The 11,672-nt window shown below is 32.8% G+C and overlaps 2 protein-coding genes across 12 annotated transcripts; both read right to left on the bottom strand.

Annotated features, from left to right (window-relative positions):
• Positions 1 to 3,546: 3,546 nt before the first annotated feature.
• LOC120264297 lies at positions 3,547 to 6,274 on the bottom strand. Of its 11 annotated transcripts, XR_005537402.1 has the most exons (8): positions 6,234 to 6,270; positions 6,067 to 6,132; positions 5,833 to 5,898; positions 5,443 to 5,509; positions 5,112 to 5,254; positions 4,526 to 4,589; positions 4,228 to 4,293; positions 3,552 to 4,016 (listed from the first exon to the last, which is right to left on the bottom strand). XR_005537402.1 is itself a non-coding variant. In XM_039272100.1 (7 exons), exons 4-7 carry the CDS (start codon positions 5,226 to 5,228, stop codon positions 3,949 to 3,951), a joined length of 315 nt encoding a protein of 104 aa, XP_039128034.1. In that variant the 5' UTR covers positions 5,229 to 5,234; positions 5,833 to 5,898; positions 6,067 to 6,132; positions 6,234 to 6,270; the 3' UTR covers positions 3,565 to 3,948. The 11 variants fall into 11 exon arrangements, 8 of the variants coding, with proteins under 8 accessions (XP_039128034.1, XP_039128037.1, XP_039128035.1 ...); XR_005537401.1 differs by having other exon boundaries at positions 5,112 to 5,509; XM_039272100.1 differs by lacking the exon at positions 5,443 to 5,509 and having other exon boundaries at positions 3,565 to 4,016; positions 5,112 to 5,234.
• Positions 6,275 to 8,002: 1,728 nt separating this feature from the next.
• Positions 8,003 to 9,163, bottom strand: LOC120265088. Its single transcript, XM_039273002.1, has 5 exons — positions 8,974 to 9,163; positions 8,821 to 8,892; positions 8,647 to 8,711; positions 8,265 to 8,335; positions 8,003 to 8,085 (listed from the first exon to the last, which is right to left on the bottom strand). The coding sequence occupies exons 1-5, from the start codon at positions 9,013 to 9,015 to the stop codon at positions 8,003 to 8,005; spliced, it is 333 nt and encodes a 110-aa protein (XP_039128936.1). The 5' UTR covers positions 9,016 to 9,163.
• Positions 9,164 to 11,672: the final 2,509 nt, after the last annotated feature.

Raw genomic sequence — 11,672 nt, 5'->3', positions numbered from 1 at the left:
AGGTTATCAATAATTCGAATACGGATGTGGAGATCAAAGCTTTAACTATGGCGCTTTATTGTGCTTGAATGGATAACATCAATATTTCCAGGATTTTTGTCAGTTTTGTGGAGCTAATTAAAGTCTTGGAAGATGGCTCTATTATTAATGTTTGGATATCAAATGGAGCTGTGGCTAATCTTCGAAAGCTTATCCTTCAGTTCAGCAATTACAGAATGGATAACATTCCTAGGCACTGGAATCGAATTGCAATTGCTCTAGCTGCCCGGGGCACCAATTTGATTCCTTTATCCTTATTTCACATAGGGATGGAGAAGCCTCGTTGGTTGATGAAGATTACTCAGGATGCTGGTTTTAGGTTTTAATTGTTGTTTCTCTCTTGTTGGTTTTGTTGTTTGCTAGTTTTCAGCTTTGTTTGTTTTGAACCTTCTTCTAGTTTGTTTTAAAGTTTTTTCTTCGATAAATAGCTGCTTTGGCAGTTCCTTTACCTCAAAAGATTGTGTTACCCCTTTTAGTTCTACTTATCTCCACTAAACACCTGACTAGATCAAGTACAGAAAAATCAAGAAAATACATACTTCGAAGAATGCAAGAACAGAGCTGATCAATAATAATAGCTCACTTTTATAGGCAGGCTCATAGGTGGTCCTGAATTCAAGAAAGGAAACAAGGAGTGAGTAATGGAATCAGCAAACCGAAGCATTCATGCTATTGCTAATCAACATCACTCTAGACAAAATCATTTGAAACACTCCAACCTACCAAACATTGCGTAAGTGGAGTGAGTTTCACTTTTAATATGTGTAAGATCATAGCACTGACATCAACACTATTGATCAGTTGATACGTGTACATTGTGAATATAACTGAAGAATTTGAGTTCATGATATACAATATATGTGTGAAACTGTTCATTCAGTGTTAATTAGTGAAGTATCATTTTCATTGAATTATTGAACACCATTTTATAAGTTGAGCTCATTATCATGGCTTCCTACGCTGAGAGCACTGCATATGGTTGTCACTTTGATGAAGGCAAGACATGAGATTTGTCTATGAATGACGCATGCCGCACAAGAATAGCAAAGCATTAATTAATCCACATATGATCAGATATGAAATGAGTAAGATGCTGAGTTACGTCGGTATATATTTGGGTTGCCAAAGTGGAGGACACACCATCCTCAACTTCCAATAAACCTGGCCAAACTACATAAAATGTTGTTTGAGCGGTGATGATGAACTTTGAAGAGATTGCTACACATTTTTTGGGGAAAGAGCCACCAGAGTAGCTATTTTATTAATAATCATAAATAAGGTTCAAACAACAGAGACACAAGACAGAAGACTCACAAAGCCCACAAAAAACTAAAGCAAACAAAACAAAAGGTTTAAAGACAAAGAAAAAAGAAAAAACCTGGAAGAACAAATAAAACAAGTTAAACAAAGAGACCAGATTGGTGAAGAAGCTTCATCAGCCAGTGTGGCTTTTCCATGCCTCGATGAAAAAGCGAGAGATGGGTAGCATGGATCCCACGACCAGCAAGAACAGCAGCAGCCCGATTCCAGTGATGGGGAATAAGCTCGATCCGAGGGTGATTCAGCTGAAGTAAAAGCTGAAGAACGTTGTCCATAGTAGAGCACTGACGCCATGAAACCACATCATCATTGTGAAATAGCTTTCTCCAAAGATCCTCAGAACTGATAAAAATATTGGAGCATTTCTCCCTAGCATCCGAGAGATTGCTACACATTGACATGAAGAGATATGTAATTCTGCATGCATGGATGTCCTTGAGAGAAAGCTTGAATTTTATTTTGAGTGCATGCATGCCCCTTAAGAAGAAACATTTCATGAAATCTTGATTTGCATGCATAATAAGCACATTGGATGCTTAAAAGCACTAATAGTTTTTATATGCATAAAATGTATCATTGATCAGGTGATACTTTTATGGATCATTTTTGATGATAGCTAGAGAGCAAAGAGAATTTTTCAGATGGTGGAGGACAAGGAGTATTGGAGTATCACGATAAGCAATGGATGCTGTAATATTTGGTTAATATTTTTTTTAAAGAATGCCTAAGTATTAATTATTATTATTATTATAATTATTAATGATAAATAAGTGATAAGGGTCCAATTTAAGGGAAGCCAAGGGTTTGTGAAGTTATGGAATTGCTCAATAAATATATGTGTTCTCGAATTGTTTGGATTTTGAGATTCACTGTCGGGTCTTCTATAAGCTAACACCTTAAGAATGTCTAATTAAAATTTTCTTATATAAATATGGGAAAAGGTTAGAATATTAGTCAATTATATTATATATATATATATATATATATTGGGGTTGCCAAACAAGGTAATTTGGTTTTGAGCCACTAGAGGCTAGTATGGATTAATTTCGACCAACTAACAAACCATTTTTTGTTTATTAATCAACAAGTCAATGAGTTTGATTAACGATTCAAGATTTAATTAGTAATTAAATGACCCAATCTCTTTTTGTCCAAGACCCATTACATATAGCTTGATAAGCAACTCAAATATATATATATATATATAATCAAAATTTTATTAAAAATTATTTACGGATTGTATGGTCAGATCATAATTCAACAAGAATTCTGGTAAGATTTTATAAGAATTTTATATTTTGTAGAAAAAAGTTATTAAGAAGCATTTAGTTACATTTTATTTAACATGGACTAGTTCCTAAATTCTTAAGGAATATAAAGATTCCATAGGAAACTGTAAAGGGCCTCTCTATCATTGACCGACGCTCTCAAATTGTTGGTATATATCCTAAAGTTCTTAGCTAATATCTTTTGGTTCTGCACCAATTGAAATTCAATTCATTGCCTAAAACCTCGAAGCTAGAAGAGTATACACTACAACAAAAAACGCGATTTGTGACACAATAAATCCAAAATGTGTCGCAGATTACAATTTGCAACATAATCTGCAACTCAGTAGAATGTGTCGCGTTTCAGATGTTGCAAATTTGCGATACAAAATGAAAACGTTGCAAATGTCATCGCAATTTATGGGTTTTTTGAGACAATATTTGCAATTCAATTTGCATCGATATGCGACATTATTTGCGACACATTTTGTGTCGCAAATTGTGTTGCAAATGTGATTTTTTGCAACAAAACTTGCAATACATTTTGATTGTCGCAAAATTTTGTCGCAACTTGTGTTGCAACTGTGTAACAGTTTTTGCAACAAATCTTACAACACATTTATATTGTCGCAAATTGTGTTGCAACTTGCAAAGTATGTTGCAACTTTTTGAAGTATTTTGCGACACATTTTTATTGTTGCAAATTAATTATTCATAACAAAAAAACTACGACACGATTTGTGATTATTTGTAATAATTTTTTAAATATTTTTTACAAACCTATTTTAAACTCAAACTTACAATCCTCAACAATAACTTCTATAATATTTTGCAAAATAATCATTCCGATTTATAAGTATTCAGAACAACAATTCAATACAAAATATAATAATCCAAACATATAATACAACAAACCAATACAAAATGTAACAGTCCAAACATTTAATAAGACAATCCAATACAAAATATAATAGTCTAAACATCTAATATAACAAAAAGTTATAAAAATATCTAATGTAATGATCCAAAATATTACATTCATTTTGTTGTAATTTTATCGACACCCATATCTTCCTATTGGGCTGAAGGTTGAGGCTATTTAATATCCTCTGAAGTGTGAGGGGCATGGGAAGAAAACTTCCTCCGTCCTGATAATAGCATGTGAAGTACAAAGAGCTATCTCAAAATTTACTTGAATACCTTGAGATAGTAAGAGCGAAAGGATGTACTAGTTCTGCTGCTTCTACTCTTTCATTCCAACTTACTTATAACCTCTGGAGGGATAGAAGCAATAAATTACTGAGTAGTTTATTTTTCTGAATCATATTTTCTCAATGTCGATCATTGTGTCTCCATGTTCATTCCATCCTTCTAATGGAGAAATTTTCCCTACAAAAAAATTGAAGTCAAACACCACGTGCATACGAGAAACATAAAAATAAAAAAAAATAAAAAATAAAAAAAAGAAAAAGAAAAGAATAGTGTCTATTCCCTTGCATGCGCATATGGGACATACAAACAAATAATTGATCATGGATAATAAAATATAGAAAAGTGATGCAGTCAAAATTGATGCAAATGATTGCAAATCTATGCTCACATGTATAGCTTGATGATCTGTAACAGCTTCTATAATATGGCGAAGCACTTGGAGACTGACGTCGAGCTTTTAAAACACAAACACCATTAACAAATGTTTGAATTTAAATAAGAAAACCAACATGGTTCCAGTATACTTGGTGGAATAACATCTATGTTCACAAACACAACTATAGAAGAGGTTGACAGTAAGAAAAGAACCAAAATTTCCAACATAAGTATCTTCAACTTTATATCTATACATGCATATATATTCAGATAAAACCAACAAACTATCTAAAGGTGCAAGTAGTGCTTACAATGGAAGGTCCTCGCACCAAGATATCGGCTTGGAGTGGGTATTCGACCACATCTCTTCCTAGCCTGAAAGGAGAAAATTGGGAAATAAGATAATGGTACCAATCTAAAAAAACCTGATCACATGCAAAAGAATAAAGCACAAAACTGAAGCTCGCATTGCCGCATGATATTGAAGTAGAACCAATGCAAGTTAAAATAAAATTGTTAATTGCACAACCCATTGAATAAATCATCTAGCATTACTTTGGTGACAATATATGTTACTAATCTGAGTGTGGAGGGAATCCTTTCCTCGAGCTAGTTATTTGACAGTATTTTAATTTAGAAACTCATTTAAAACTAGGAAAATATATGAATGAGATATGGCATATTAATTTCTCCAGTGTGAGATGACCAATTCTAGACTTTGCCAAATATCAAAACAACAAATTGAATGTTTCTGCAAAACCCCGAGGCTTGTCTATCTGTTGGGTCTAGTGATAAGTTGAGCAATTTTTACATAATCAAATAAAATGCATGCTGCTAATAAAAATATCGAACTTTTGTCTACAGTTGATGCCAGCAACCAATGGCTGGTTTGAGTACCATTAAAGTTGATGCCAGCAACCAATTCTCATATCGTCCAATAACATCAGAAGCATTATTATATTCTTCAAAAGCAGCAAGAGCAACAATTGGCATTGTGTTCATCATCATCATCATTATCACCTGCAGAAAAACAAGCAAAACTATGCAGTACCAACAATTAGCTTTCATCTTCATATATATCCACACATGTACAATCTCCAAATCTTCTTAATTACACAATATTAAGATGTGTTGTAGGTATATATATACACAGACACACAAGTGTATCATGTGTGAGTGAACTAAGCTTCTTTTTATTATTTAGAGCAAGAAAATAATAATGACGCACAAGTAACGTTTTTCAGATTGCCTAGTGACTCTGACAGCCTCCCAGTGATGTTATTTGCTGAAGGTCACTGAAAGAAAGAACATTATTGTTGTAAAATTACAGAACATGGATGTCATGCAATATGCATGTTCAAAACAACAAGAAAAATGAAACATATCCAGCAGCACAAAAGGCAATATGCAATATGCATGTTAGCTATATCCAACGGCAAAACTGTCACGCAACTCTTAATTTGTATCACCAGCTCAATAGCATTTATATATATATATATATATATAAAGGGAAGGACACAAAAAAATTGGTTTCATTTGCTTTTTCCTTTATTTCCAGAAAATAAGAAAAATAAATAAATAAATAAAGTAAATGGAGCATTGCATTCTTTGAACATACAGATGTAAATTTTTCTGGCTAATCCAAGAAGGAAAACTTCCTGCAAGTTTATTATAGGATAAATCTCTGCATGAAAATAAAATACAGTGAGAGGTATCCATTAATTAAAGGAAGAGAAATACATGCAAATTAGACTTCTGACAATTTAACGAATATTCACATAATCGTTAAACACAAGCAATTTAACAAAAACAGGGATGGTCAATAATATATTGAGCAAACAGATGAGCATACACATTGAGAAGGGATGAGCTCTTTTGAGTGGGCAGGCTCCCAGAGAGGCTATTATTTCCAAGGAATCTGCATGAGTCATTGAAAACAACTCATATCGTGGAACAGTAGCATGTGTGTGCTAGAAAATATGAAATTTATGTAAGAATAAGGAAATAAATATATCTTACAAGTAACCGAGCGAGGTCACTTGAAAAGAGAGTCGGGTAACTGCTCCTGTTATATTGTTGAAGCTCAAATCCCTTTGAACACAAAAATAGGGAAATTTTCGTTCAACTAAACAGAGAAAGCATCTTAAATAGAATGACAGACTACATATGAATAATATGAATAATGCATGATGAGGACTTTACAACATTTGCAAACTTGTATATTTTTACGAAAGTCCTATGGGATAGCACCAGATATCTTGTTGTTTCTAAGACCCTGAGAATATAAAAAGTCATTATGACATACAACTGTGAAGCACTTTTACACGTCATAATCTGAATTTTGAATACTTACAAGATGCTTAAGAAAGTCAGGTTGCTAATAAATGCCAAAGAAGATCCTGAACTTAGGAGGTCTCCAATCCTTCTGTATCATACATATATCAGTGCTTGTCATACTGATCAATAACCATAATGCTTTGAGAAAGATGGAGTGGATGGAATCAGTAAGCCAAAAACAAGATGATTGTGAAGAAACTACGCAAGGCTGAAGACCCTTACAAATCAGTCAATTTCATGGAGATTAGCAAAGCTTGAAGGAATTGGACCTGAAAGAGTTCCTTCGCATCCTCCTGTTTGAACATTACAGATAAAACATTATTTGTGAAGCATCAAACAGATCACTCTAAGAAAGCTAACATTTTAAAGAATATGCAGATAATTGCAATATAGAAATGGTATAAGATTCACAAATGAAATACTTGAGGAAATATGCTATTATGCTACTCCAGAGTTCTTTAAGGTAATTAATAGTTCCAACTCTATATCACCCACCAAAAATGAGACAAAAGGGAACCATAAAAAAGAAATCTTCACCTTTCCCAAGCATAGAATCAAGCGTCTGGTACCCTCCTTATGCTCTTTGTGGCCATTCTGGTCTTCTATAAGGCCTGTTTACCAAATTTTGGATCATTTAGTACATCATCGAACTTAGGCAAATGAGATTTACAATCTTTGTGTCTGAGCAGATTTTATGGGGACAGTACTATAAGTGTTTTCATGGAATTTCCTGTGAATCTGAATATAATAAACACAGACAAATAAGTGCATTTTCTGTTTGATTAGAATCATTATTTCAGAGAATATATGCAAAAATAACAGACCTGGCGCCTGCAGGTGTCTTCTCATATTTTTACAACTAGCAAATTGCATTCTTGGATTTTTCAGATATCTCATACGGCCAACCATCACACTTTCCTTGTAATTTCTTATCTCACATTAAAAGTCCTTGTTTACTTTTCTTCCACCTTTTGACTCTATATTAGAGGTTGGTGAATTGTGTCTTGGTTTTATATGTACATCTTTTTATTCTAAGTTTTGTTGTTATTATGTTTGATTATTTATTACTTAAGTTAATATCAATGTAAGACAATATCTATTTGTTTAACTAGTCTTGATCATTGTAGGCAGGTGATGTATCTAGGAAGAATCAAAGTGCTTGAAATTAAGCAGACTTATATTAACCATTAATAATTCAAACTTATTTCAGCATCTTTAAATGCCATGTTGATTATAAAATTGACAGTGAAAGCTATGATATGTATTTCCAGCAGCCAACCAAATATATAATCTTATCCATTAAAATATTAGATACACAAATAATTATCTAAAAACAAAGCAGTAGTTTAAGTCGATGCTAAAACCATATGGTCTAAACTACAGAATATAAATGAAACAAAAGAAACATCAGAGGATTTTATGAGCTCAACCCATGCTATGTGATCATGGATTCACCTGATGATCAGTCCCAACTGTCTCTGTCTGTGAGAGAGCTTTCTTGTTCTACATTCTCTTATGTTCTCCGATAGCAGCCCTTCTAAAAATCCAGGGTTACAAAGTCACAACTAAATTACAAAAGGCATTATAATGCAAAGGCAACACCAGTGAAACACTTGTGGATCTACTACATGTTCAAGCTTGTTATCATTAGCAATGGATAATATCGGATGAGCAAAGACCAGCACAGTGGACAAATTAAACATCGTTACATACAATTTTTGAATCCTCTTCTTTTGCTCTTCTGAAGGTGGAGGTGGGACATACGAAGCAGCATCAATAATAGCCTATTAAGCAAGTTAATAGTGAAAGAAAAATTGGGAGTGACCTTTGTTATAAAAATGATATAAGTTAATCTCACCAAGATAAAGCACTCTCGATCCCCGAAGGATTTTGACTGAGAAAAGCTACACATAAGCCGTTTTCTTTATCCAAATTTCTCAAACTATCACTTGCGAATTATCACTCAAATTTCTCAAATTTTTGGCAAAAGTTGATAAGTACAAGATCAAAAACACCATTCTCTGATCACATGTGGCAGTGCTTGCAAATTATCACTTCACAATTCTAGAGCATGGAGGAGGAGAACAAAACTTACTTTTGATTGAAGCAAGCACACACATTTATTGACGGTGCTCGCCGCGAGTATAACTCATGAGCAAGCTAAAAGGGGAGATCAACTTCAGCACCCTTTTCAACTTGGGTAAACAGAAAAATGATAAGAAAGAAGTAAGAATGAATAGGTTTCTAGCTCTGTTGTCTCAAAACTTACATTATTTGCTTCTGAACCAGGATCCAGCAACCTAACCCCATTTGCTCCAACTTGGAAAACAACTGACATGGGCTTAAGACACAAAATAACAATTAAGAACACACTTACTGCAAGTAAAAAAAAAACCAAAAAAGATTCAATGCAAGACCTAACCTCCTCCATGAGAATGCCATTGATGATGAAATAACCTAACATCAACCAAGGCCAAAAAATGCACTACACTATCTGTGGTGACAAAAAATGATAATGAATGACAAGATAAAAGTAAACCCATAGAAAACATCATTGGCAGCAGAAGCATGGTTAAGCATGCATAAAAACTCAAACATGAAACATACAAATTATGAAAAATTGTATACATACACATAAGGAGTTCGCAAAATATATAAACACACACGGATGAGTTCGTATTTTCTGGAACCTCCCAATGAAATGGTGTTCAAATTCATATGTAATTTAGGAAGAAATGTGCAGGAATCCGAGTGACCAATATTGATAAAATTCTACCAAATATCAAACCAGACCAAATTGTGGCCTCTTAGTAACAACCACTTAGAACAGTGATTGATACGGAGCAACAAGGTTGATCTAGAGCTTAAAGCTGCCTCCCTGCTCCGCAGCAGAAGGCCATCATGAAGCCCGCGATTGATCCACTGGCGACAGCACCGGTGAGGTAACACACACTGGTGCAATACGTGAGGTTCTCGCCCCATAACCGGTGCTGGCGGATTCTTCATGGAAAAAGGAGTCTCCGGCGACGTCGGCAAGTCATACATGATTTGACTCGAGAACTGAAGGTCCTGGTAGGGATTGCAGAGCCTCAGCCAGGTTCATGAGATTGATTAGCGTCCCCTCCGCTGAAGATCGCTGGATACGCCATCAATGCCGAGCTCGAGCCGTAGAGATTTCTAGGGTTTCGATGTGGTCGCAGCGACGAAGAGGGTTGATGGGGTTTTTGTTTGGAGAGTTACACCGATGGAGATAGAGAAGGAAATCGAGAGCGGGAAGAGAAATGGAGTGGCAGTGAGTCGGAGGTGCCCAAATCGAGCGACTAGAAAGTTAGGAACTAGAAAAATTAGGGGATTTGAGAGCTGGTAATGTGAAAGACAGCAGGAAGTGGAAGGAAGAGCAGGTGGGTAAATATGCAATTCAGGCGCTTCTGAATTCTGATTCGTAACTGCCACGAAATAAATATTTATTAAAATTTACTTTAATTTTAAATATTTAAATGTAAGTTATTAAACTTCATTTTCACTTAATTTTATTAATTTAAATTAATTAAAATGTGCATAATTTAAAATACTTAAATTTTATAATAATTTTTATTTTTGATGGATTGAATAAATATTCGTGCTACAAAGAAATCTATTTTAGAATAAATTAATATTTAAATAATTTTGTTTAAAACTTGATTTAAATTATTTTTTCTAGTTATAATTTAAAATTACATTATTTCTTTATAGTGTAAAATTTTTGGTATAAGTTCTAATAGATGAATAATTTACAATCATTTTCATTACGGAGAAATATGAAGTCATGTTTGCAAATATTAGAAAAACTAAAGGATAAATTTAAAATATACTGAAATTTTGAGATAAAAATTTATAAGGCTCAAGAAAATTAAAAGGTAAAAGAATTAAAGCGATAAATAAAATCATAATATTTCCATTTACCTCAAAATAAATTACCAAGATTCTTGTATCCTTAAACTTAATTTTTATGATAAGATTATGTTCATATTTGTTTTTATTGTGAATATATATTTAGGGACAAATATTTACTATAGTGTATGATAATAGTTCTAGTAGAAACCTCTTTTTAATAACATAAAGCTGAGTAAAATTTATAATTTTAAACTTTTATATTAAAATTAGTAATAAAGTAGAGTTTTACCGATAAAATTGTTTGCATAATATAATTGTGTGCACATGAACTAAAATGAATGATAATTTTTATGACAGATTCTGCTTTTTATTTGCCAATTGATATTATTTCTAGTATGTATGAAAATTAGATCAAAGTACTTTTAATTTTACTATGTAAACGAATTTTATAATCGTTTTTATAAATTATACTAGCAAAATAATTTTATGAAGATGCTAATATAGTGTGAAATCACTAATAAAATTATAACTCACTAGAGTTAAATATAATGCAAAATATTAAAATTATAGGAATAATTTCATAAGTTTGGATTAATAAATTCAGAGTGTATAATGATATCGTTAATTTAATTGGTAATATTATGTAGAAATATACAAAATTAGACTAATGATTAATGAACGATTAATTAATATATAAATAATAATAATAAAAGTGTGGGATGAAAATTGTTATAAAATTTTAATATTATATATATATATATATATATATTTGGCTCAGTTTTACGGTGATGTGTAAAAAGCTTATAGAGAATATACTCTCTCCCAATGTGTGGTGCAACAATTCAAAGCTCAAACCTACTTTATTTAATCAATACAAACTTATCTCTGCTGAATCAATCCTTGGTGGTATATAGTCGACATTAATATCTTACTACTTCTTTACTGAAAATTAACTAGTATAATCATATAAAATTGCTAAATATACTAGAACAGAACCATAAATGCAAATTAGAGTGAGGAGAGAGAGAGGCATACCAATTTAAATCACCATGAATTAAAGTTTCTTAGGACTAATGCAAACATAGTCATGCTTATTTGTTATCACCAAAAGTTGTGAAGTTTGAAGTGAATAAGGTAAGTGAAGCTTTTCAGAGGATTGAAAATAAATGTCTATGGAGGAGTTGTCTCACAATTGCCCACAAGAATTAAAACCCTCATTTTTGGTTGAGACAAATATAATTTTATTTT

This window comes from Dioscorea cayenensis, chromosome 7, assembly GCF_009730915.1.
Source record: "Dioscorea cayenensis subsp. rotundata cultivar TDr96_F1 chromosome 7, TDr96_F1_v2_PseudoChromosome.rev07_lg8_w22 25.fasta, whole genome shotgun sequence".
In the NCBI taxonomy this organism is placed as follows: domain Eukaryota; kingdom Viridiplantae; phylum Streptophyta; class Magnoliopsida; order Dioscoreales; family Dioscoreaceae; genus Dioscorea; species Dioscorea cayenensis.
The sequence above is the reverse complement of the archived record's forward strand: the minus strand, read 5'-3'. Positions and strand labels throughout refer to the sequence as shown.

Coding starts and splice junctions, on each gene's coding strand:
- LOC120264297 (XM_039272099.1), bottom strand. CDS start 5,288: ATGAAGATGAAAGCTAATTGTTGGTACTGCATAGTTTTGCTTGTTTTT. Junction 4,590..5,111: donor TGCTGGCATCAACTTTAATG/GTACTCAAACCA, acceptor TTCTCCTTTCAG/GCTAGGAAGAGATGTGGTCG. Junction 4,294..4,525: donor TGGTGCGAGGACCTTCCATT/GTAAGCACTACT, acceptor GTGTTTTAAAAG/CTCGACGTCAGTCTCCAAGT.
- LOC120265088 (XM_039273002.1), bottom strand. CDS start 9,015: ATGTTAGGTTATTTCATCATCAATGGCATTCTCATGGAGGAG. Junction 8,893..8,973: donor ATGGCATTCTCATGGAGGAG/GTTAGGTCTTGC, acceptor TTGTGTCTTAAG/CCCATGTCAGTTGTTTTCCA. Junction 8,712..8,820: donor CTGGTTCAGAAGCAAATAAT/GTAAGTTTTGAG, acceptor CTCCCCTTTTAG/CTTGCTCATGAGTTATACTC.